Raw genomic sequence first — 27,514 nt, forward strand, 5'->3', positions numbered from 1 at the left:
GGTAGGAATTCTTCATATATTCTGGTACCAGTCCTTCGTTAGTCATAGAGTTGAGATTATCAATTTTCCTGTCATGGTTTCACATTTCACTTTATTTGTGGTGTCTTTTAATGAACCAAATTTCTTAATTTTAATGTACTAAATGTATCAATACTTTTCTTTATGATTTGTGCTTTTTGTTTTGCATTTAAGAGATTTTCCCTTACTTTTAAGTTGTAAAATTATTCTAAAATTTCTTCTAAAATTTGTAATCTTGCATTTTTCAGATGAAGCCCTAGTTCTATCAGGAATTCTTTTATTACCATTGACAAAGTAATCCATCCTTTCCTTCATTGACTTCTAAGCACATATTCTGTTTTTATACATGTATTGATCTATTTCCGGGCTCTCTATTCTATCCTATTTCTTTGTTTATCTGTTGCTTCAGCAATATCACACAATCCTAAGCACTATCATTGTCCATTTTCTAACTTTTTGTGTTTCATGCTCCACTGAAAACTCTTCAGAATTTTTTCTCTTCCCAAATCACTATTAAATACTATTATTTAAAAATGCCATGTTAGCTACATTCTATAAATACTATTATGTAGTATTTTCACTATTGTTTAGTTCTAAATGCTTTTTAATTTAGGTTTTTATTTTCTCTCGGAGCTATTAACCACTTAGAAGTTTTCTGCTCAATTTCCAAGTATGTGAGCATTTTTAAAACATTTTTGTTATTAATTGTATTTTAGCATAATGGTGATAAAAAATGTCTATGTGATGTAGATACCTTAATATTTGTTGCCACTTGCTTTGTGAATATACAATTGTGTTTGAATATTAAATTATATAATTTAATTGTTCATTGCTAGGTTTAAATTGGCCCATTAAGCAGAATTGCTTGTTGTTCAAAAATTCTCTATTCTTACTGAATTTTACAAGTTTGACCTACAAATTATAAAATGAAGACTCTTTTCTTTCAAAATTTTATTTAAATTCTAGTTAGTTAATATATAGTGCAATATTGGTTTCAACAGAATTCAGTGATTCATCACTTACATACAACACCCAGAGCTCATCCTAGCAAGTGCCTTCCTTAATGCCCATCCCCCATCGAGCCCATCCCCCACCCCAGCCCTCCATCAACCCTCAGTTTGTTCTCTATCTTTAAGAGTCTCCTATGGTTTGTTTCCCTCTTTTTTCCCCTCCCATATGTTCACCTGTTTTGTTTCTTAAATTCTGAATAGTGAAATCATATGGTATTTGTGACTTTCTGTGACTTATTTTGCTTAGCATAATAAACTCTAGTTCCGTTCACATCATTGCAAATGACAAGACTTCACTCTTTTTGATGGTTGAGTAATATTCAATTGTATATATATACCACAGTTTTACCCATTCATCAGTCAGTGGACATTTGGACTCTCTCCATAGTTTTCCTATTGTTGATAATGCTGCTATAAACACTAGGAGACATTTGGACTCTCTCCGTAGTTTTCCTATTGTTGATAATGCTGCTATAAACACTAGGGTGCATGTACCCTTTTGAATCTGTATTTTTGTATCCTTTGGGTAAATACCCAGTAGTGCAATTGCTGGGTAGTAGGGTAGTGCTATTTTTAACTTAAAAAAATTTTTTTTTAAATGTTTATTTTTGAGAGAGAGAGAGAGCATGTGTACAAGCGGGAGAGGGGCAGAGAGAGAGGGAGACACAGAATCCAAAGCAGGCTCCAGGCTCTGAGTTGTCAGCACAGAGCCCAATGTAGGGCTTGAACTCACAGACCATGGGATCATGACCTGAGCCAAAGTCGGTCCTTCAACTGACTGAGCCACCCAGGCACCCCTATTTTTAACATTTTGAGGAACCTCCATACTGTTTTCCAGAGTGGCTGTACCATTTGCATTCCCACCAACAGTGCAAAAGGGTTCCCCTTTCTCCACATCCTCACCAACATTTGTTGTTTCTTGTGTCATTAATTTTAGCCATTCTGGCAGGTATGATGTGGTGTCTCATCGTGGTTTTGATTTGTATTAAAATTAAGCACCTTTTATTATGATTGTGAATTCATGAATCTTCCTGTAATTCTGTAAATTTTTGCTTTATATATTTTGGGATTATGTTATTAAGTATGCAGAAGATTAGAAATGTTATATCTTCCTGGCAAATTTAACATTTTATCTTAATGCAATGACCCTCATTGTTTTTAGTAATGCTTTTTTATACTGATATGTGAATGTAAAAACACACTGTAATTTTCAACTTTTCTGTGTACTTATATTTTAGGTGTTTCACTTGTAAACAACTTATGGCAGCATTTAAAAATATCTAATTTTGAATCTCTATTGTTAGTAGGTAAGTTTATACCTTTCATATTTAGTAGTGATATACTTGGGTTTATTATATCAATTTATTTTGTTCTAATAAATATGTATTTTCTATGCATATTTTTTGTTCCTTTACTGGCATTTATTGAATTGATAAAATTTTCTACTATCCCCCTTTTCTCTAATAATTTTAAAGTTATTCTGTATTTAATCTTTAATTGCTTACCCTTAAAGTTTGAACAAAAACATTTGGTTAGCAGTCTAAATGTAATTCGTATCTCTATTCTACTTTGGAATACATGGAGCCTGAAATATTTTAATTCTGATCTTTCCACTCTAGTTTTCATGTTATTTTTTCCCAGGATTTTCTTGCAATTTTGTTTGTATGCCACTCAAATTACTCATTTTTTAAGTTTATTTATTTATTTTGTGAGAGAGTCGGGGGTGGGGGCAGAGAGAGAGAATCCTGAGCAGGCTCCACGCTGTCAGCACAGATCCCAGTGTGGGACTCAAACTCATGAACTGTGAGATCACGATTTGAGCTGAAACCAAGAGTCAACAGTTTAACCGCCTGAGCCACCCAAGTGCCCCAAATTACTCATTATCTTAACTACTGTTTTTTATTTCCTTTGAATATTGTTTAGATCTCTCAGATGTTCTTTATTGTTCTCTACTTTTTCTTTTATCTGAGAGTTTCCTTCCATGAGGGTCTGCTAGTAAACTAACTCTGGGTGTCTTAAAGTGTCCTCATTTCATATCCACCCCTGAATAACAGCTCAGGCATTTAAAGAATTTATTAATTATAGACATGTCTTAAGCATTTTGGAGATACAGGCATCTGATCAGTTTCTATGAAGAGTTTAAAAGAAGCCCTGATCTCTGTAAAGTACAAAATTTCATATTCATGTATATGAATCGTGTTATATAAATCCACAGAATCCTTCATCATTGTTTGCGTAGCTGCTCTCTGAAAACCCTTTGTCCCCTCTCTCTCTCTTCTAAGTAGATGCAGTATTAAATCAATCTTTAGAACAATTTTAGGGAAATGTATTTAGTTTGGATTTTAGTAGTCTGATTTAAGAGTATTCATCCTCAAACTCTAAATCCAAAAAATAGCTTAATATTTTTTACAATAAAGTCAGTTTCCAGTATTCAGTTGCTCATGGACTAAAGCAGGAATGGAGCCACAATTTGCTATTTCGGCAAGGCTTGGGTTTTTAATGTCCTTCAATTCCTCCACTGGCGAATACATACCGTTTATCATGTGCCATCCACTCAAAACTGGTTTCTGACATTCCCAGGTGTTGTAGAACATTGTATGAAGGTGATATAATATATCTTGTCCCCTTTAGACACATGATTCACTACACATAACCATGCCAACTTGGAAAAAATTTCTTAAATATTGAGAAACTGAAAGGCATAAAACTTTAAAATACTTAGGTGGACCAATTTCCTTGGAGCAGTCTAGGAAGTCAGCTGTTACCCTTAGTCTAGAAGGCTCTGAAAGTGGAGCAGACATGGGTAGCCTTTTTCTCTGAATTGTGAGAGCAACAAAATGCTATCCTGTCACTTTCACAGGGACTTCTCCATTGAGATGTTTTGTGTGGAAGGCATTTCCTGACTCCTAGTTCAGTCTGCTCCAGGCATTTTAAGCACTGGCGTTTGTATACTTATTATCCCTCCTTATGTAAGTGGGCATGGTGTAGAGAAAGAGCTCTGAACCAGAACTCCAGACAATGAGAACCTAGTCCAGGGTATGTGACCCTAAGCCAGGGCGTAACCTGTCTTCACTTCCATTTCTTTGTATATAAAATGAAAACAGTACCTGCACTACAAACCCCTCAAGATATCCTCTTACTCTCTACCACCACCCACCATCATGGATATTTTGAATTTTCCAGCAAAATGCTCAAGCCTCATGAAAATATCAGCTCTATGTTTTTTATAAGAAGAGTGTACTTTTAAGTGGTTTTGCAACACAGTGTTTGGTGAAATGGAGCGATGCAGAAAAAAATACTCTGTTTAGGGAAGGTAAACCATTTATTCATTCAATAACTATCTAGCACTCAGGTACCAGGCACATGAGTCTCTCCTCTTCTAAAATCTGTATTATATTGAGAAGAGACAAGAAAACATGAGCAAGTAAATTCATAAGGAAATATCTGGAGAGATGGCATTTAAGATGAGATCTGAATGCCATGTGATGGTCAGAGGGAAGTACAATCCCAGGAAGATGTTCAACGTTAAGGCAGAGAAGAGCTTGTCACGTTCATAAGACCAAAGACCAGTGGACAGGAGTGAGGAGTCTGAGAAGCAAGCAGGAGCAGATCAAGTAGGGCTTTGTGAGTTAGCCTAAAATGTTTTTGTTTGACTTCAGCTTTGATGGAGAGCTTCTAGAAGACTTTAAGATAAATACGTGCTGGAGAGTTAGGAGAGACATGTGTTGAAGGTAGGAGTGAGTGGGCTATGTGGGGAGGAAGAAGGAGAGACTGCAATAGGTGTATTCATTTCTTGGGACTGCCACAACAATGTGCCATTGACTGGATGGCTTAAACAACCTATGTCTTACAATTCTGGAGGCCAGGATCTGAGATCAAGATGTTGGCAATATTGGTTTCTTCTGAGGCCTCTCTTCTTGGCTTGTAGGTGGCTGTCTTCTCCCTGTGTCTTTACATGGTCTTCACTCTGTTAAGTATGTGTGTCAAAATTCCCTTTTCTTATAAGGGCACTGGTTATACTGGATTAAGGCCTATCCTACTGACCTCATTTTACCTTAATTACCTCTTTAAAGACCCTCTCTACAAATACAGTCATATTCTGAGGTGCTGGGAGTTAGGATTTCCACATATGAATTTGAGGGGTGGGATTCAATTCAACCCACAGTAGTAGAGGATATAGTGTGAGCTAATGTGTAGAGGCAGGATTGGCATAGAGATTTTTGACTGACAGTTTAGACAGCATCCAGAAGCATACTTTACACATAATGGAAGTCAGGTTATCAATAAAGTGAAAGCCAGGCTGGTAAGACTCTTGAATGTAGGTAAGAAACTTTGATCTTCTGTTACAGGTCATGCGGAACCTTGGGGGATACCTGAGCAGTGGCAAAGGGTTGAGTATCCATAGTTAAGCTGATTGTGTGAACATTGGGTAGTAGGCAGATAGGGACAGGGGAAAACTTGGGGCATTGGACTCAAGTCAGACCCTTAAAAACAGAAAGGAAAGAAAGTAGGAAGGAACATTCCAGGGAAGACCTGCCAGTGGTGATTTAAGCAGCAAGGAGATAGGACTTTATTGTGGGAAACTGTGAAAGCTTACTGAAAGGCAAAGTCTGCTGTGTAAAACTTGCATGGGTGTTATGGTCAGGATTGACTCAGCAGGACAGCTCACCTGGTCTCTATCCAAACCCAGCACCTAAAGTCATAATGGAAGCTGGACCCATTGTCTTATTTGGCTGGAAAAAAATACAACTTCAGAGGCAACCAGACCTCAGTTCAAATCCCAGCTCCTTCATTTGTAGCAGTATGTGATGGTTAGTTTTAAGTGTCAACTTGACTGGGCCATGGGGTATTCTGGGTGTTCCTGTGAGGGTGTTTCTGGATGAGATTCACATTCAAATCGGTGGACTGAGTAAGGCAGATGGCCTTCCCTAATGTGGGTGGCCCTGGTCCAGTCAATTTAAAGCCTGAATAAAACAAAAGGCTGACCCTCCCAGAGTAAGAGAGGATTCCTCTTGCCTGATTACCTTTCAACTGGGGCATTGGTTTTTTCCTGCTTTTGAACTTGAACTAAAATACCGGCTCTTCCTGGGTCTCAAGGCTGTCAGCCTTTGGACTGAAACTATACCATTGACTCTCCTGGGTGTCCAAGACCTAGATCTTTGGACTTATCAGCCTCCACAATTGCATGAGCCAATTCCTTATTATAAATCAATTTCTTCTCTCTCCATATTTATTATCTATTTATCTATCTATCATCTGTATCAGATATAGATATATAGATATGTATATCCATCTCTCTCTCTCTTTCTCTCTCTCTCTCTCTCTCTCCCCCCACCCACCCTTTCCCACTGATACCATTTCTCTGGTGAACCCTCACTAACACACAGTATAACTTAATGTCTTTGAGCCTTAGTTTCCATGGGTGTTTGATAGGAGTAATAAATCACCTTTCTGAGCTGTAGGATGACAGAGGTAATGTATATATTGTCTGACTTATAGTAGGTGCTCAATAAGTGGTAGGTTCCTTCTTATCCCCTTTAGTGGAACAAAGCCCAGAAATGACAGGACAGATACATGTACTGAACTGCTCTGGCAGTGCATGTGGATTGATGCTTTCCTTAGAGTGTTGGCAAAGGTGCTGGTAGGGCTTGAGCTGGTGTGGTGCCACGTGTGGAACCACATTTTGCCTGCATAGGAAACACCAAACCCTGGAGTAAAGATCAGGAAAAAGGCCACCAGCAACCTGTGTGGCCCTGGAGGAGTTCCCACTGTCACTATTGATGGCTCTATTTACTGTATCTCTACCATCTGGCAGGGAAAAGATTCAGCTCTTTATACAATTCATTTAATCTTAAAAACAACCTTATTGGTACGTCTGGGTGGCTCAGTCAGTTAAGTGTGTGACTTTGGCTCAGGTCATGATCTCTTGGTTCATGGGTATGAGTCCCATGGGCTCTGTGCTGACAGCTCAGAGCCTGGAGCTTGCTTTGGATTCTGTGTCTCACTCTCTCTGCCCCAGGTCTGCTTGCGCTTTGTCTCTCTCTCTCAAAAATAAATAAACACTAAAAAAATTAAAAACAACAAAACAATAAAAAAAAAAACAACCCCACAACCTTATTAGGTTAGTTCCAGTTTGTAGATGAGGAAACTAAGGTCTAAACAGAATAAGTAGCTTTCTGGAGTCAAAGATGGTTAGAAAATGATAGAGCTGGGTTTGGAATCTAGGTTTGTCTGATTCTGGAAGTCATTCTCTTTCTACTAAGCTCTGTTAGTACCTCTTTTTTGCCTCTCCAAGTCCTCATATTTGAGCTACAAAATGGAACTAATCACACATGACTTACCTCAGCATACTTTTCTTTCCCTGGTCTTCGTTGCAGGGAACAAATGAAAATATGTTCCGGTTACTCATGATGCATTATAAACCACCCCAAAACTTAGTGGCATACACAACCATTTTATTGCACTTATGGATTTTGTGGGTCACAAATTTAGGCAGGGCATAGTGGAAATGGCTTCATCCTGTTCCATGATGTCTGAGGCCTCAGCTGAGGGGATCCAAACAGCTGGAAGTGAGTCCGCAGCTAAGAAATGGAATTATCTGGAGGCTCTGGGATGACTCAAATGTTGGAATTAGCTGGGGTTGTCAGCACACCTGTATGCGGTCTTCTTACATGGCCTGAGATCTTCGTAATATGGCAGCTTCAGGATAAGTCAGACCTTGTACCTGGCAGCCCCAGGCTCCAAAAGTGAGCATCCTAGTGAGAAAGGCAGACGCTGCATTGCCTTTATGATCTAGTCTGGGAAGTCACGTAGCCTCACTCCTGCTGAATTCTGTGGGAAGAGGCAGTCACAAGTCGGCTCAGATTCAAGGACAGGAGCAATAGATTCCATCCCTCAATGGGAGAAGTGTCACTGGATTTTATGGCTCTGTTTTTTGTGTTTTGTTTCTTAAACCACCACCACAGGGTACACAGGTCCAAGGGAAGTACAAGAGAGCATACTGGAATAATTCCTTGCTATAATCAATGACATATTTGTTTTTAGTCGGGGCACTCTGACTTGCCAAGCATAAAACACTCATGTCTAAACAGTGTTGAACATGAACCGGATTTGGTCACGAACAAGCTTGTCTTGCTTTTTCCTGAAGAGAAATGCTTGAACTTTAAAAATCTTCTTTGGCAGTGTCTGCACTAGCATCAAAACATCTGAGAGATGTTGAAAATTCTGTAACCTCTCCAATTGCTTGTGGGTCATAAAGACCTGGCTTTACCTGCCAAGATGGGGGGAGGGGAACAGTAAACAGCTCCAGCTCTTTAAGGATCGGATTTTCAACCTTTCTTTTAAGGTTAAATACTTTTAATGGAATTAAGTCTGGGTCCTGTAGAAAGCCTCTGCTTAATTTTCCTTTTAAAAATAAGTTTCCAAAAGCCGCTATAATTTATTTATTTTCTTTACTTATCTAGCTTAAATTATTCAGGGGCTGTGTTTTGGTGCTTAATTGGGCAAAGCATTAATGACCCTGGTGAAAATGAGAGGGTTTGGCTGGGCTGGTGTCAGGCCTGTTCCTGTTAGATTCTATTTTCTGAAACAGGAGAGTTATTTATTTATTAAAAACTATTGACCCAAATAAATTGTCTGAGATTCATTACTGCACCACCAGGTGGGACCCTGGGCTTGGGGCATAACGTGACCAAGGCCTTACATCATCCCACTCACAAGTTTTTGAGCCTGGTCTTAAAGGAACATGTGCCAATAACAAGTCAAAAATAAAGCGTACAGCCTGAACAAATTCGGAGATTTGTATTACTACTTTGGTGACAATTGGTTATTTATTACTCAGAGGTGATGGTGAATAAAGCTTTAAAAAAAATCAAATCACCAAAGCTGCCTTTTCTCATATGAAACTATTTTTCATTGCTTACTTTTCCTACAAAACAATGGTGTGTGGGAGAAAGATGGGATTTGGAATTAGGCAGACACTAATTCATATTCTGCATAATTATGTGAATGTAGATAAGTTACTCAAACTTTCTAAGCCAGTAATCTGGTTATAATAAAACTGGAAAAAAAAATACCTGCTGTTGCAAGGATTAAATGAAATGTGGAATGTAAAAGCCCCATTGCAAAGCCTGGCACCGAGTGACACATTAGCTAGTGGGTTGCTTTACCTGCTTTCTGCATCTGCAATGGCCCAGAAGAAGCAGAGGGCACAGCAGTGCTCCACACAGATGACGTGGACTTGAAACTCTTGTGGTCTGAGTACGTCCAAGGCTGAACTTACTCATCTTCATCCCCTCAGCAAGGTTGGTAACTTTCTCCCAAAGGAAACAGTTATGAGTGGCATTTCAGAGACTTGGGAAATAGGTTTAAGAGGGAGACATTTTTATATTTATTGGATGTTGACTATGTGGCAGGCAACATACTGAATATCTCACATACATTTTCTCATTTACTTTTTGGAATGACCTTGTGAAGCAGGTGTAATGCTTTTTAAATTTATTTATTTATTTTTGGGACAGAGAGAGACATGAACGGGAGGGGCAGAGAGAGAGGGAGACACAGAATCGGAAACAGGCTCCAGGCTCCGAGCCATCAGCCCAGAGCCTGACGCGGGGCTCGAACTCACGGACCGCAAGATCGTGACCTGGCTGAAGTCGGACGCTTAACCGACTGCGCCACCCAGGCGCCCCAGGTGTAATGCTTTTTAATCAACCCCTCCCCAAAACATAGTGGCTTAATACAACAACCATTTATTATTTCTCATGAGTCATCTGGGTGTGGGCCAGGCTTGGCTGATCTTGCTGGGCTCATTCATGCATCTTGTGGTCAGCAGGTGGGTCAATTGCTATTAACCAGCCTTGGCTGGCCTTGGGTGCCTGAACAGCTCAGCTCTGCTCCTTGCAGTCTCTCAACCTCCTGCGGGTAATGCTGGGCTTGTTCTTATGGCAGTGGCAGGGGTCCAGGAAAGAAAAAGGAAACATGCATGTTACGGTCTTATTGGCCAAAGCAAGTCATATGGCCAAACCCTAAGTTGGGGTGGGAGAGTATATCCAAAGGGAATGGACTGAGGGAGACATGAACAAATGAGTGCCATCAGTGCACTTCATCTCCTGCAAAAGGCATCATTATACACCTATTTGTAGGGGAGGAGATGGAGGCTAGCAGTACTATGTCACTTGGTCACTGGACTGCTCCCTGGTACATCTCTGTTGTGTTCTTTCTTGGTGATCTACTGTATGGGGTGGGGATGTTTTCCAATCAGCTGTATTTCCTCTTCTTTATCATTATTTAGTCTGTGTTTGAAATTTCATGTAAAATTTTCAGGACTAACCAATTGGTCCTAATGAAACTCTGTAGAATGATATCAAGGGACAGTGCAGGTAAGTTACTAAGGTAAGTCTAATGATTAGAGAAAATGAAAGAGAGGCAGATATGTAGTTGGATGGAGTGCAAATGGAAGAAAATGAGACAAATTTATATTTCTCCTGTATATGCCGGTTTCCTTGACTTTGCCTGGGTCAGCTTCCCTTTCTCCGTGCCATCCTTTCTCAATTGGATCCCAAATCTAAAAAAGGCAAGATTCTGGTGTTGGCGTAGGCATTTATTAGCCCTTTGATCTTGGGCAAGGAAGTTACCTAACTTGCCTTCTTTCCTTATGTGTGAAATGATAATAATAGCACAGATGTTGGTTGTGTAGGTTAGAGGAAACCTGCAGGTGAATGACCTGCCTGGCCTGGGCCCTACTGCAGCCACCACAGTTCACTGCTGCCCCCTCCCCCAACCACTCCTAAGCACCTCTTTGTGCCTGGAAATGCAGAAGAGTTGGCCTTCACCACTGCATTGGCTCTGGGTGAGCTGCCAGGGTGGTGCAAAAAGGCTGAGCAGTGTGAGGGCTGTTAATACATTTTATGGCTTTGTTGAGCACCCTAAACAACAGTTATTAATTATAGGATGCTGTTTAGACACTGTTGCAATATATACATTTTGTTAATTGATTTGTATAGGCTCATATCTAGCAACATAAAGAATGTGCAGGACCATAACATTTACAAAGCATTGTAATTGCCTTTTACTGCACTCTCTTGCTTCTCGGATAGGAAACAAAGGCTGTAAGAAGAGGACAGACAACTCTTTTTGGCCATTGGACCCCAGTATCTAATGAAGTGCTCAGTGGCAGGGTAATACACCCTGTCTAGGTGCTCAGTAAATGTGTTGAATCAATGAATAAGTAACTTTTGTTTCTCTATTTCTCTATCTTATTTCTTTATTCTTTTTTAAATGTTTATTTTTGAGGGAGAGTGACAGAAAGTGAGTGGGGGAGGGGCAGAGGGGGAGAGGGACAGAGGATCCCAAGCTGATTCTGGGCTGATGGCAGAGAGTCCCATGTTGGGGTTCCAATGCACAAACCACCAGATCATGACCTGAGTCAAAGTCAGATGCTTAACCCACAGAGGAGCCATCCAGGCTCACTTGTTATCTATCCCGTATGAACCTGCAATTGTGTGTGAAGTTTGCACTACATATATGCAAATATGGCCAAGATTTATTCTGAGCCATTAGTTAATGTTAATCGAGTACTTTTATGAACCTTGAGTGGCCTTGGGGTGGTGGGGGATCATCAAGACATGCACAGCCCCTGCTCTCAGGGAACTGATAATTACTCAATAGCATGAAATGTTGCAAGACATGACGTCAGGTGGCATGGTCTCGGATATATGGGAGTGACAACAGAAAGGTGGTAACTTCTTGCTTAGGTACCATACTGCAGGGAAGTTTATGTCCCCACTGCTGCCTCTGCAGGCCCAGAACCCCAAGTTTGCTTTTCGGATCTGGTCCATCAGCCTCGGAGAGCCACAGCTGCACCTGCGTCTCCAAGATGGTGCGGAGTCTGGCCATTGCCTTCCAGGTCCACTGAGATTTACCCTGCCTGGCAGGTCCAGAGCAGCGCTCACGCTCTCCAGCTCTTGCGTGTGCCTGGCGCCCTCCCCAGACCAGGCAGCACGAAGCGTCCAGATGCCTGGCCAAGGGCAGGACCCGCAGCACACGCGCCAGCCCCGCCACACGTATGTCAATTCCAAGGGCGTGGCAGGGCAGAATCCCCTGCGCCCCAACAGACGACTCGCAGGCTCCAGTGACCACTTTCTGAGGGGGCCTGCCATCCCCTGAGACAGTTATTTGGGGAGACGGAACGGGGGCGCAGGCGGCCCGGCTCCAAGCACCCGCCCGCCGCGGTCCTCCGGGAGCCGAGTCCTGCCTGGAGCACCAGCGCCCAGGAGGGTGAGGACGCTGGAGGAAAGTTGGGGGTCGGAGCCGCGGAGCCGGGAGCGCGGAAGCCGGGCCGGTGTCCGCGTCTCATGAATATGCAGGAGCCACCTCCCTCCCTCCGTGACGTCACGGGCCGTCCCGGGGTGAGCGCCGGAGCCGCTCCGGGTCCGCGCCAGTGAGCGCGGCTGCTGGCGGTGAGCGAGCGAGCGGCGCGGCGGCGGGCAGCTGAGGCCGAGCGCGGCGGCGTCCGAAGCGCACCCAGCAGGCAAAGCGAGGCGGCCGCGGCCCGGCGGGCGCCGGAAGGCGAGAGCCGGTGCGGGCAGCAGGCGGCAGCGGCAGCTCGGCGGCGGCGGCGAGGATGTTGACCGGGAGGCTGTGCTGGGTACCGCTCCTGCTGGCGCTGGGCGTGGGGAGCGGCAGCGGCGGCGGAGGGGGCAGCCGGCGGCGCCGCCTCCTCGCGGCTAAAGGTGGGTGCTGGGGAAGTTTCCTCCTCTCGGAGGAGGGAGGCAGGGCGGTCTGACGGGTGCTAGCGCGGGGACCCGGGCTCATGCTAGATTTGCACGCCCTCCCTTGCTGCAGCTAACCCCGGCTTCTTGCTCCCGGGATCCCCGAAGTGAGCTCCCTGCACCCCGAGAGGCTCCACCTGCAGACGCCGGCCCAGCCCTGGGCGGGGTCCAGGGGCCGAGAAGAAGGGGAGGTCTGCGAGGTCGGGACAACTTTGGGGACTGTCTGTGGCGGGGTGGGCGCGTAGTGCGGGCGTCGCGGGCCCTAGCCCACGGACAGCTTGAGCAGGGCGCGGGCGCCGGGAGAAGAGGCAGTTGCCTGCTCTCGCCCTGAGGGAGGGCATCGGCGGGGGTGCCTTCAAAGGAGGGAGCGGAGTGTCTCTCCAGCTCGGAGGTGGGTGGAAACTTGTAGGCTCCAGGGAAGGCCCCCCGGCTCGCCCCAGATTCCCCCAGGGCGGCTGTGACTCTCCTGGAAACGCGCGCCCTCCGGGTGGGCCGTGGAGTCCGGAAGAAGTGCAGGATGTGACGCCCCCCACAGCCTCTCCGACTCGACTCCGCTCCGGCTGGAGCCGGCCGAGGTGTCCACCCGGTGCAGTGGGAGATCCTGACCTCCCCGCTGCTCCCTCCCAGACGGAAGCAGGGTCCGGGTAAACGCCCGGCGCTGTTAGAAGACTGTAGGCTGGCGAGCAGGGCGTACTTTGACAGCTGTCTTGGTGCGTGGAGACAGCGCTGGGTTGGGGGCGACCAGAGGGCGGATCTGAAAGAGAAGGTCACGTGCGGGCAGGACCGTGAGGGGAGGGGCGAGGGGAGAGCGGAGAGGGAGCTGGGTGGCGGTGGGCTCTGGGGAGGTGGTGGGAGATCTGGGCTGGAGCGCCCAGCTTAATGATAACTTGTTGATTCTTAGCGCTGTTGACGAGGAGGGTGTGCGCTTGGCTTGGGGGCTGTGGTCAAATTTGTCAGGTAACGAGGAGGGGGGCAACGTGGTCCCTGGAATCTTGTCTGACCATCGTCAGGGGGCGGAAGGGTTTGCACCTGTAGATAAACAGGCTATTAGAGGCAACCTGATTTGCAAGCTGGCTTTGAACTAGAGCTTACCAGTGGCTCAGGGAGGGAATGTATATCAGGTTTAATTACTCTTGGAGGGTGAAGAGAGTGAGAGGTAGACGGTTTGCCGCCTCTGGACCTCGGGGATGCTTCTCCCACAACTTGTGAGCGATATATTTGAGAATAGAGTTTCTGCTTATTCTCTAACCTTACATTTTTGGTGACATGGTTTTGAAACTATAATCAGACATGCTGGGTTGTTTGTTTGTTTGTTTGTTTGTTTTCAGCCCCCTCGTGTATCCTTGAGAAGCAGTTTCTTTTTGGGGAAGACAAGGAAAAACTCATTATGAAAATTTCTCAAAGTGTGGTAAAGGAGTCGCTGATAGGAATCATTCTGACAGACTGTTGTTTTGGTAAAAACAAGGAGCTTCCAAACCTTTTGCCCTCCTTCCCTCATATAGGCACTTTGTTTTAAACAGGCAAATGACATGTTTTTGAAGATTTTTCATCATTTTGTAGCAGAGCAAATGGTATATTTATAAGCACATGTCTGCAAACGGGGGAGCTCGCAGCAAGTAAGGAAAAGGGAAAAGCTTGTTTTGGTAGAGGACGAGGTGTGCTCTTGCATTGTGGAGTTCTCAGGTCAGAATAGAAAGCTTTGCAGAGATAAGAGAGAAAGATGAAAAGGAAAAAAAAAATCCAGACTCCCAGTGATTCACGTGTATGTGTATAATTATGTGCATTTGAACCAATACTTTTCATCTTCCTCACTTAGAACATATTCATTTGGCGGTGAAAACAAGCCATTTGTCTTTCCGCTGTAAAAAGTTGATTGGCCCTGGAGGGGTCAGGGTTGCTGTGCGAATCCCCCTTCTTCCTTCTTTCCTGTTCCAGCCACTGGGGGGCTGCAAAGAGCGCTGTTAGCTGCCTTTTTTTTTTTTTTTTTTAAAGACAAATGTGTAATAGTTGATCAAAACAGAGACATTTATTATGACACGTTAGTTGTTATTTACAGGACTGACTTTCCTTATTACAATGCACTTGTATTTTATGTTTCCAAATCTCACAGATTCTCTGAAGAACATGTGAGACAATAAAGGTATGCTTCCTACTGCCAGTGATGTTGCTGTTTTTAAGGTTCTTATCATTATTACTCCCATCATTGAAAAAGAGAAAAGTCAGGAAGATGTGAAGAAGATGGAACAAAAAATAGCTTTCTTCCTGAATACAATTCTGTATTCATGTGTAGAAGAAAATTGGGAGCATGGCATCACGCTGCCTGGCAGAGTTGAACGCGCCCTCTGGACAACTGTCTGGAAGCACGCCTTCCCAGCTTTGGGCTCCTGTAAGATGTCGTGTCTGTGTGCACAGCTCATTTTGCCTTTGCGTTCCTTGCTTCTTGCTGCAGAGAATCGAGGAGCTAATTCTCTACAACTATTTGGGTTTTTCACCAAATCACTCAACTTTCAGTGCAAACGTATTCCTGATTTCTGAATTAATCCAGTGGCCAGGCAGTTATTATAACTGGTTCCCTTTACCTTTCTATATCTTGGCTATTCAAAAAAGATGAACACTTCTTAGATTCCTTGAAAAGGCCAGATTCCATTCATCCTGAATTGGCTATGGTTACTGGACTGGGATATACTCATGGAGCCTCTGGATTATGTCTTCCGACTAGAAGATCACTTTCCTTAGCCTAATTCCTTCTGTTACTCATCACACAGGCTTAGACATGGCCTCCTCTAGGAACCTTTCCCGACTGGTCTCCCAGGCTGGTCACCCCCAGAAAACCGTGGCTGTCCCTCTAGCAGGCCTTGGCTCCTTGTCTGGCCCCAGCTCTGCTCTGTGAGCCCTGAGGGCTGGAATCTCCTCCTGACTCTCCCTGTATCTCTAGGGCCATGCTGCTGCCTGGTCTCCAGGTATAAGTGAGCCGTCAGCAGGGATGGGTTAGTGACTATACCTGTTTGCAATTAAAGTGCTATCGTTTCTTGATTGAGATGTTTTAGATGTTTTCTCCTCTCCTATATAAAGTGAAAGTTGGGCTTAGAGAAACCTGGGTTCCAATCCTGGTCCTACTGCTTCCTAGCTAGATAATTCAGGGTAAATTTTCCTTATCTATAAAATAGGGATACAAAAATCTACCTTGCACAGTGGTTGTCAGGAGAGGGCTTGGAAATCATTTAGTTCATGGCATGTAAACGGCACTAAATACACAGTGACTAATTATTTGTCACTTAAACACTAGGTTCTGACGTCTGAGGTTTGGTGAAATCCCCTTTTTGACCTCTTGGCAATTCATTAGCTTTGTTCATATCTTCTCTCAGCTCAACTTTGTTCTGTGTGTGTGTGTGTGTGTGTATGTGTGTGTGTGAATTGTGTGTGTGGAAATACTGTATATAAATATAAGAGCACATTCATACATATTTGGCTTCAATTGTGAGAACATTTACCACTTTCACTAGTCTCTGGATGCCTTCGAGGCCAGGGACCCCTTCTCATTCATCTCAAAAGCTCTGACACTTAATGCAGGGCCAGCCCAGAGTAAGGACTCAGCAATGTGTGCTTTATAAATAAATAAACATGTCTCCATGGGTCGGCTCTGAAGGTGTGGGGGTTCTGGTCTGTGGAGTAAGAGCTTCTGTGGTTGATTTGGACTGTTAGGAGAGTTCCCTGCCCTGTCAGCACTTTCTTCCCAGGTGTGCTGTTCCAGGAAGCAGAGAAGCGTTCTTGTTTTGCCTAAGGCAAACTCTCTGATGATGCATATTTACATGGAAGGAGGTAACCAAAAGTATGATAACCAAATGGCAGCTTGAAGCAGATTATTTGTATTATTTGTTGTCTGGCCCACCACTAACTGGACCCTGTGGAAATGTTTCCGTTGGTGTGATAAATTTGAGATGGACCAAGAGAGGACTGGATTGGGAGAAGGCTGCTGAGCTCCAAGACACGTACAAAGTAGGAGAACAGAGGGTCACCATCTTAACCAGTTGGGGCTGCCATAACAAAAATCCTGTAGACTGGGTGGTTTATAAGCAACAGCAATTTATCTCTCACGGTCTGGAGCCTGGAAGTTGCTCTCAGGGTGCCCTCAGGGTCAGGTTCTGGTGAGAGCCCTTCCAGGTTGCAGATGGTGGACTTCTCATTGTACTCCACAGGGTAGATGGCAGAGAGAGGAAGCAAGCTTTCTCCTGACTTTTACAAGAGCACTATTCCTATTCTTTCGAGCTCCACCCGCATGACCTCATCTAACCCCTTTCATCTCCCAAAGGCCCCACTTCCTAATGCCAATACGTTTGGGGTTGCGTTTCAATACATGAATCTTGGTGGGGGTGGGGGCAAACATGCATCTGTAACAGTTGTGCTATGAGCTTTGTGGGAGCATCAGGCAGAAGGCAGGGGGGACACTGGTCTGAGAAGGATGCCTCGGTTGAGAGGCCACTGTAAATATGCATGGGCCCTGTTCTTTAGCCTTACCAGCCAGTAGCTACTCCTCAGTCTTCTGTTATTCTCTGTGAGGGGAACAAAAAGATAAAGCAAGTTCCAGATATCAAAGGGTTCACACTCTGTTTAGGGCAAACATCACACATGACATGAACTATTGGAGAACTTCATAGCTGACAGGAAAAGGGTAGATTGTGCACTACAGACATCAGGAAAATCTTGGAGTAAAGGAAGAAATTGGCAAGGATGGGAGAAGTCAGGAAAGATTTATGGAGCAAATGAAAGGAGTTTTGATGGGTGAGTAGGCACTGGGTAAGCAGATAGGAAAGGGCAGGGCAGTGAATGCAGGGTGGTAAGAATGCACATGATTGGTACACAGGCAGGAGTGAAGACGGAGCTCAGCCATGGCCAAATACATTTCTGCATAATGTTACAGAGCTAATAAAAGAGTGAATGTTTATTGAATGCACACTATGTGCCAGGCACTATTTTTAGCATTTCACATGTCCGTTGGTTTGTTCTTAACCCTAATCCTATGATGCAGGTAGAATTACTGTCCCATCTTATCAGAGGAGAAAATTGAGGCCCAGAGAAGTGAAGTAACTTGCCCAAGGTCTCACAGCTTGGAGTCTGTGGAACTGAGATTTGAGCCCAGAACAGTGTCATTGACATGGATTTCCCATATCACCCAGGCTTACCTACCAGCATGATATGTCTGCTCTGGGGAAGGGTCTGAGTGAGGTCAGGGAGGCTCTTGATTCCCTGAAAAGGCATCTCCTCAGTGTCTGAGAACATTTGGGTATCACTACAAATTGCTGAAAGAGTCAGTTTCTCTGGAAGCCTCATTCTCTGATTCACTTCTCCATGAGGAGTAAGCATAGCTTCTGTCTTCTGGTCCAGGCAGCTTGAAGCCTTCCTCACCTCCTGTCATGCTTGACCTCAAGCAGAGAAGATAGCTGTCTGCATTGCATGGTCTGAGATGTGCTTGTCAGGGTCTCCTGCCTTAGGAAGAGCTCCCTGGCTGGTCTTTCATTTGGGTTAAGCATGGCCCTCTTCTGAATCCTTTTGTAAGCATGCAGGGTGAATAAAGGATACCACAAACACTTTGAAGTATATTAGATATACTTGAAGGCTGGACACTGGGGAGAAGGAGGGAGGATGCTGAAGAGTGGGTGTGGCAAGGGTGGGAGGAGATGGTATAGATGGAGTAGCAGGTACCTGACTACTCATAAGGCCTCCTTTTCTTCTAATGTCATGGGATGATTATACGTGTCAATTGTTCTTTTCATAAATACCCATTTTATAAGGTTAATAAAGGAACCCCACGGGGCATGCAGCAACAGAGCCACCAGAAAGCAGACCAAGGGGACTTCCAGCTTGTGATTGGCTATGATCCAGCACCAGAGAGCCAGGTGATGTCACTCAGAGCCCACTTCTGCCTCTTCCTAGTGGTTTTCTAATCCTTGGAACAGGCACTTGTTCTTAGGCATTCTTAGGACCTTGCCTGTCTCCAGCTCAGTGCCTTCTGCTTACATCAGTCCTCCAGGGGTATCTCTGGCCCTGACCAATTTTCCTTGTAGCTCTCATCTTGAGCCCCACTCTGAGACTCACTCATTGTCTGCCCCCGCTCTAGGATGTTCTGGGGTACCACCAGCCCCATGTATGCCCAAACTTTCCCTCCAGGAATCTGCTGCTTACTCAGTGGCCTCCATTTGGGTAAAGGATACCTCTGTGCACTCACCCAAGTCAGAGCCCCAGGAATCCTCCAGCATGCTTCGCTCTCCTCCTCCACCACACCCCATCCTTCATCGTGTCCAGTTGATTCTTCTCATAAAGATCTAGAACCTTCCACATCTCCCCATGCCCATTGCTACTGCCTTATTCAACAAGTTTTGCATATGGAAGTGCTAAATTTTAATTTGGCCCCCTCCTCACCCCTTCCCTCACACTGCTGTCAGGATGGGTGATGCCAACTCCAGTCCCACCAAGCCTTCAAGAAATTCCATCCCAGTCATCATGAATCCATCCTTCACTATCCATGCTAGGGGCTGGTAGGGTCCCTGGTAGGTTTTGAGAATAGCTTCACACTCTTGGAATTGCTTCAAGTTTTTGTCTCTTGCAGGCTACCACTTGTGATGTCCACTGTCTGGACAGCATGGCCCCTTGATGTCTCCAGCTCTCTACTTCCACAGGTAGCAGAATCTTTGCTACCACTGGGGCTCCAGCACTGGAAATCCAATTCCTATAACACTATTTGCAGCCATTGAACTGGGGTGAGAGAGGGTGCTGTAGGGATAGGAGAGGGAGTAGGAGACCAGTTCCTATTCTGGAGGAAACCAGTCCTTTTCCCAGGTCTGCCTCTTCCATCTCTACCATACCCCCTTCTAGCAGCTCAGATATTCTTAGAACAAAAGCTAGGACAGGAAGTGTCTGTGGAAAACTTATGCCTACACTCTTGCAACCCAAGCCGCCTCTCAAGTGAGGATTCATGAGGGCCCAGTTGCCTTCTGAGAACAGGGAGCCTCACTCCTGATGATGGTTGCTCTCAAGATAGTTCTAAGCTCTCCAGTCTAGCATCAAAGTTGATGGTTTTTCCCCTCACTTCTCATCTGGCCTCCTCTCAGGAACTTTCCAGAAACTTCCAGCCATCAAATACAAACATCTAACAAGAGCTTACTGTGTTTCAGGCAGAGATCTGGGTGCTTTATAGGTATTAATACTCCTTCAGCCCTCTAGCCACTCAATCAGATGTGTGCTTTTATTATCCACACTTTAAAGGTGAGAAAACCAAGGCCAGGAAGGTTAAGCTACTTATCCAGTTCACCCAACTAGTAAAACAGTAAAACTGGGAATTGAATCCACCACGTCTAGTTTCAGAGTCTGCCCTCTCCTTTCTTGTGTCAGTGATTCTCAGCACCCAGTGTTGTGTGGGTTGAGAACCACTTAGGACAATTGTTAAATAACACCGATGCCTGGAACCCACCTCCAGAGATTAGGCTAGGATCTGGGATTTCCTTTAAAGTTCTCAGGTATTTCTGATGCTCAGCCAAAGCTGAGAAACACTCCCATTGGCTGCTAACAGTTTCCCCAAGGAACGCTTTGTTTCTTTACATGGGTTGCAAGGCTGCTTCCAGGTGGAGGCCTTGTTCCTCCATATTTTACCACTTTTAGTTTCCCCCATCAAAGTGCCTGTTGGCTTCCTACATCCCTAGGCAGACTGGGAGCCCCTCAAGGGGCAAGCGTCCTGGCCATGTCTTTGTGCCCAGTGGCCAGCACTGTCCAAGGTCCATAGTGAATGCTGAGTGTGGAGGGAGCCGGGAGTGTGTGCCAGGGTGATGCCACCCATGCTGGCTGCGAGGCCCTGAGGGCTCTGCCCTTGCAAATTTCTCCTGCTGAGTGCCCCTTCCTGCTCTAGGTCACTGGTAGGAACTGCTCATCAGGCCTCTCCCCTTTAGTTATCTATCTTTCCAAACCAATTAACAGCACTCACTTTGTAAAAGTTGAAAACACTCAGCTCTATAGATGAGTCGGGAGAACATTAACCACAGCAAAACGTATGAGGGTGTCAAGTCCTGCAGATGCCATTGGAATTCTCACTGAGAAAGGCTATAAACGCCATTCTCATTGCTTCTAAAAATGCCTAATTGGCTGAAATTTGACTTAAATTTTGCTGATTAAAAAAAAGACACACATCATTTTTGTGACTTCTGCTTTGCTTTCCCATGATGTCTCTTGTAGTATATAGTTAAATCTGCGGTCTTCTAACAAGTCTGACAGGGGTCACTGTAGAGAATGAAGGAAAGCTTTGTGACCTGGACCCACTGATGAGTGCGAGGCTGGGGGGCAAATCACTCACCCCTTTGGGGTCTGCTTGAGTAGGCCCTCCTCTGCCCAAGAAAGTTCTGAGTATCCACATGGAAGTGGATCACAAAAGAAGGTGATTGGATCTAAGAAATTTGTTTTGAGACTTGGGGACTCTCCCAAACAAAACCCTGCGTCTTTCTCTTTTTACACTGCCTTACCTCTTTAGTTAAGTATATTTTCAGGAGAAGTTTGAATTTAGTGTTAAGTCCCTTCCCAGCTCTTTGATGTACAGCCTGCATATGTCACACAGCTGGTGGTCACCATGGTTACCCAGGAATGCAGCAGCTGCAGGTGCATAAATTTTCAGGGAAGAACCAGTCAAAACTGTTAATATTATGTCAAGCTGATGTGTCATTTTCCAATTTGCATGGATAACTGCATTGCAGCAAATTAATTAAAACAGATAAATGTTAATCTAATGCATGTCTCCTTGTAATTAATGAAATATAGCCATTACAGGGGTGTTTGATTTATGATTTTAATTTATAAAATGCTGAATTCTCCTATAAAGTTAGATATAGTAATAGGAGAAGCTGACCCATATATAGCATTAGGAAAAATAATCACATTTCTATAAATTAATCACTCTCTAAAAGGATATAGTTCATTAACACCATGAACTGAAAGTGTTAGATGTAAATTAGATTAACCTTTTTAGTGACACTTCCATTTATATTGCGTATTCTCTTCAAACCCAAAGCACTTTACATATATTAATTCAATTAACCCTCCCCAGACCCTTGTTAAGTAAGTACATATATCAAAGTTGGAAGGGAGGAGAAATGAAACCCTTCAAAGATATTGAAATCCTGGTCTTAGGATGCATTATTTATGATTTCCTCTGCAGAAGTACAGTTTATCCTGGACTTATGGAGCTTGAGAACGTGGGTGAGTATACAGGCTCACTCTCTGGGCTGCCACAAAACACTTAGCATGTTGCTCTGTCCCTGAAGCCAGAGACACTTCTCCCTGATGCTCAGGCCACATGCTCAAAGGAAACTTCTATGTATTTCATCAAAGGTACCCCAGTGACCCTGGGTTTGGCTGCGAACAGGGCATCTCCAAGTAGGTGTGGGTGATGAGAACTTAGTACTCCACTGAGGCATCCATTGGGTCATCTTCCTCTGGGCTGGGTTGTCCCACAACCCCCACCCTTGACCTAGACACTGAGGATGGGGCAGAGAACAAGACCTTGGGATGTGAATGGGAGAAGAAACAATGAGTGACCTGGAAATTGAGTTTACCCTTTCATCTGGGGTCTCTCTTCAGGACTGCCTGGGTAGGTGGTAGAGACGGATGTCCCCTCACTTGCTGGGAGAGAGCTCGAGGCCCTGAGAGAGGAAAGATTTGTTCCCTGTCTAGCTGAAAGATGAAAGTTTCCTGAGTGAGGATCTGGGTCTTCTGCTGCAGCTTGTCACCAGGAATGTCCCATCAACATGGGGGCCATGCCTATGTGCAACACTTACTGTCTTTGCTCCAGTCCTGAAGGCAGGCACACAGGAGAGAGGACAGGGAAGGGGGCTTGCATTAGGCAAGCTTACAGAGCATGAGGGATGGAGACTCTAAGCATTTGCTTAGCTTGATTGAATGGTTGTTTGAGGTGCTGAACGTTTACTTTTCCAGCTCTTTCTGCTTCAAGTTCTCAAATCACAGGTGCTCTCTTAGGGGCAGATTCTCCCTATATTCCACACACCAGACCCTTTTGAAATGCAGCTTATGTCAGGTAACAGCCTGCTCTGTAGCTAGTGGTTCCAAATCTACCATGGGCAACGTTAACCTGAAGGGATGAATCACTAACGGTTAGACGTGAAATAGAGTGGAGAACAAGTTTGGAGTATGGGAGATTCTTTTTCTTGCCACTGGAGTTGGAAAATCACTTACTCTGGTCCTTCAGGCTCACATGCAAGGGAAAATTAAGCCCACACAGTCCTAGAATCTCAGCTCATTGTTCTCTGCCAGCACTTCTTGGCACATAGCTCTTTACTGCAAAGTGCCCCAGCTTCTTCCCTCCAGACCCTGTCTGGGAGGGGTGAAGAATCAGGACTAAGAGCCAAGAGCTAAAAGACAAGCCCCCACTCAGAAATACACAAAACTCTGGGCAATGAAAGAAGTTTTGACTTTGTATTTTAAGAGACTTCCCTCTCTCTTTCCCTCTCTCCTTCCCTCCTTCCTTCCCTCCTTCCTTCCCTCCGTCCTTCCCTCCTTCCTTCCCTCCTTCCTTCCCTCCTTCTTCCCTTCCCTCCTGCCTTCACTCCTTCCCTCCTTGCTTCCCTCCTTCTTCCCTTCCCTCCCCTCCCTTCCCCTTAGTTCCTTCCTTCCTTCCTTCACTACCTGTTTCCCTCCCTCCCTCCTTTCTTTCACTTTTTGGTGTTGTTTTTATTTTGCTTGTTTTTGTTTGTGGGAGATGGATGGTCATTTGGAGTAGGAGAGGAGGCTGAAATTATTCATAATAGGAGTAGAATTTCAAATCCAAGACCTAGATTTTACCTTTCTGGCTTTTTTGTTGGTAGTTTTTCTAAAGGGAAATCAATGCTCTCTGCTTTATTGCACCATCATCAGAGATATCAAGATGGTTATATCTTGATTGATTATTAATTTTGAGACTTTTTAGTGATTTTGTTCTTCTAATTGGATATCATGAATACAGCATTTTTTTTATTTTATTTTTTCCTCTTTGAACAACCCCCTGCCTCCTTCCCACCCTAATTTTCCAGTAGTTAAATACCAGCCCTCCTACCTAGAGGAACTCTGGTCAGAGACCAGCCAAGGATCTTTGCTTGAAACTTTCGCTTTTTCTGGAGTTTTGCTTCCAGACATGTCCTACCACCTCTTTGTTCTGGAGCCCAGCGTGGGGGGGGGGGCGGGGGAAGGGAAGAGATGACAAAATTGTCCAGTCAGCCTTCAGTACCTCTGTCATTCCACCTTTTCCCCATCCTGTGATTGCTCTTTCTGCTTAACCCCACCCCTCTGGGGTGTCTCTTATCAAGACCTTAGTGGCACTAAGTTCTGCTTTTGGAGGTAGAGTTTGACAATTCTCGGGAGCCACTCTTTAAAGTACTATGAATAATAGTAGAATCATCATCATTTTCATCTTACAGTTTGTTTTCTTGACCCAATGGAAAATGTGAGAAAGTATCTTTGGAAAACTTTGCTGCTTCTGTTGCCTGGAACTACCCACTCTTACTAAAGACTGAAGACTTGCTATGTAGCCACAGCTTCAAAACAAGTAACCTGGTTCACACTTCCAACTAAATGGGCTCCTATATAGGAGTTTGGAGCCACCATGACTCCTGCCCCAAATCTACAAGACACTGGTGCCTAGAGCTACTTACATCATCTTATCAGAGAGGAAGCACATGTGACTTGCCAGGAAAGTAAGGTAATGAGACATGATGCCTGGTCTCGTTTGGTGATGTTTGCATTTATAGAAAGAGACAGTGCAACTCCACCCATAGGGTTAGACAGTCACAGTTGGTGGCATTTAAGACAGCCTGGAGGGTGTAGACAATGTGTGAAGCAGGTCTCTGTCATGGTGTGATATCGGTTCCTGTGCCCAAATTGTGTGGACCCTCCAGGGATGAGTCTATGAGTCGTACCTTCTGGCATCTAAAAGATCTAAAAGCATCCACAGATCTTTGGAAACTGGGCTCCTCCCCATGCTGACTGCCAGTGGTGGTGGGTCTTGAGTGCCTTCTCAGTCTTGGGTCCTCGTGTGAGACAACCTGATATTTAGTATGAATAGCTTCTGTGGCTATGGGTAACCCCAGTTCCATGCCTTGTGGGCCTTCCTTGTGCCTCTGTGTTGGTTGCTTCACACCATGCCTTATCTGCTGCTCCACTTTTGCCCTGCCTGGCAGTCTGGCAGCACCCCTCAGTGTGGGCACCTTTTCTGGGAATCCATCCGTTTCCCCCCGGCCAAGAGAGGTATTCTTCTTGCCCCATTACGTAGCTGCTGTACAGACTTCCGCAGTGGCACTTATCAGATTGTATTGTTATTTGCTTGCCCGCCCCTCACTAAACTGTGCAGAACTCAAAGTCAGGGTCTATGACATCCCCATTCCTGTGTTCCCAGATGTTTAGGGTGTAGGGAGGGTGGATGAGTGTTGGCTAGAGCTCCCTGGAAGCCACCTCTTTGCCTTATGTGGGATGCAGGCTTAGGATGGAATTTTCCTTGTTAAATCCTTCTCCTTCATCCTCCCGGGTCCCCAGTGCCCTTCTTCCAGTACAGACACACCCAGTGCAGAGTAGGGCTGGTGGGGCAGGATGATTTGCTTAGGAAAGGCCAGCATCACATGCTGGCTACTGGCTACCCCTGGCATGTGCTGGTGCATTCCAGGATGGGGGGTGGAGCCAGGATGGAGATGGGTGACCTTCTGGGTGTGAGGCAGGTAAGGGGGAAGCCAGATGGTTCAGGGTCTTATACCTCTGAAGCTGATGATGCTGGGGTCTATTGCCAGAGTGTATCTTCTTCTGGGATAAGTAATGTAAATTAACTTTCCCATCAATGAAATGACTTAGTCATAAGTTCCATCTTTGTAGCATTGAACATTTGGGAGAACATTTTTTTCTGTCACTGCACTGATGAGAATTTAGTTGTAGCTATAGCCTGCTGTGGGTCTAACACTCTCCCCACCACACTCTTCTGTGTCATCCTGGGGATTCTGCGTGTTCCCATTCACATTGTATTAAACTCTAGATTGTAGAAATCCTACATAATGTAAAACATGCTTTCTTTTCCAAACAGATCATTAAAGGCATTTTGCAGTTTATGATGTCAGATGCATGGGTATGTAGAGGCAAGGATGAAGTTTTAAGTAGAAAAGCTTTGTCATCAGTTAAAATGGGACTACCACATGGGACGAGGCCCATGGAGTTCTCCCACCACAGCTAGGGAAGCAGGCAGGCAGGAAGAGGTATTGACTTCCAGCTATGCTGAGATTTCTAGGCCGTGTGTGTAGTCCACAAAAAAAATGAGCAATTGGGAATCTCTCCAAAGTCAAAACATTTACTTCTGGATCTAAGGATCTACTGGTTCAGTACTGAGCATTAAAGCTTTGATACTGTGCACAGGGAAACCCCACCTTCCCCAGCCAGACCAGAACCTAGAACTTCTGAGGCTAGCATTGGGAAGGAGAGCTCCTGCCGCCCCCCCCCCCCCACCACCACCACAGGGATGTGGGGTGTGGGGCTGGTGGCTAACAGCTCTGACTCTGATCCTGATGTCTCCGTTTAAGGGGTAGGGGTTTTTCTGTGGATAATGCTGCCACTCACTGTATGTTCTGGGGACCCAGACCAAATGGAGATACCCTCATCCTGGAGCTCTGGCTCAAGTGAGAACATTTCCCTGTATTCCCACACCAAGAATAGAGCTTGGACCCAACAGAGTTTTACTAAAGTCTCAGGGTCCATAACAGGGAAGTAAAGCAAAAGGATTATGAATCCAGACACTGCTTTTCATCCCTGTCAGAACCAACGGCCCCTTTTTACAACAAATATTTTGTAGTGCACCCATTGTTATCCTGCAATGAAATTTACTGATACTATTACCTGCTTGTATACATAATTGAACAAATCAATGTAATGCCTTAACTGAAATATAAAGGAACTCAAAGGAAAACGTATATTAAAATAGTATGTAATGCCCTGGGCCCAACTCTACTGGAGAGAGTAATGAATTAGATGCTTGCTGTGAATCCCACAGCTATAAATGCACATGAATCCATGTGTGTTGTATTGGCAGTTCAAATGTCATGGGCAGTATTGGAGTGATGTGTTGTTTAGATATAGTGAGATATTTCTGGTGAAGTCCTGAACAAGAAAAGTATGCTCTGGCTTCAATTTATAGGGTGGCTGTATTCCTGGAAAACTCGGGGTTTATTAAAGCTATACAAACAATATTTAGCTGACTCATTCCAGGGCTACTGGCATAAGGAAGAGACTAGGGAGCTCTAGATGATGTGTTGGGGGATATTCAGCCCAAGAGATACCTGGACACCTGCAGTTCATTCACTCACCCACTCACTCACTCACTCACTCACTCAGAAATTCCCAGATCTAGGAGACACCAAAGATGGATCCCATATGTACTTACAGGTTGACATTGCCTTAAAGGGTAGACAATTTCTGGAACTATAGTCTTTCTGGGTACCTTTTGGGGGAAAAAGGGAAAATGCCACCTGGACAACTGAAAGAAGTTGTCATGTTTCACAAGAAGATCTTTACAAGAATAAGGCTTCCCAGCGAGGCATGTTGGAAGACCGCATTAAGCCCATCAACCATGTACTGGAACATTATTTAGACCAGTGGAAGAGAGGGCTGCTGCTTTGCCTTGTGTTAAGTATAGAGATATCTGCTGGTCCTTCCCCTCTT

General features: G+C 44.8%; 1 protein-coding gene across 1 annotated transcript in view; it reads left to right on the forward strand.

Annotated features, from left to right (window-relative positions):
• The first annotated feature begins 12,103 nt into the window (after window positions 1-12,103).
• Window positions 12,104-27,514, forward strand: part of CLSTN2 (calsyntenin 2) — a 603,671-nt gene continuing 588,260 nt past the window's right edge. The window contains exon 1 of the mRNA XM_058730043.1: window positions 12,104-12,760. Coding sequence (XP_058586026.1) covers window positions 12,652-12,760 — 109 coding nt within the window. The 5' untranslated portion in view covers window positions 12,104-12,651. The remainder of the gene's footprint in view (window positions 12,761-27,514) is intronic.

Source organism: Neofelis nebulosa, chromosome 5 (genome assembly GCF_028018385.1).
Source record: "Neofelis nebulosa isolate mNeoNeb1 chromosome 5, mNeoNeb1.pri, whole genome shotgun sequence".
NCBI classification, from domain to species: domain Eukaryota; kingdom Metazoa; phylum Chordata; class Mammalia; order Carnivora; family Felidae; genus Neofelis; species Neofelis nebulosa.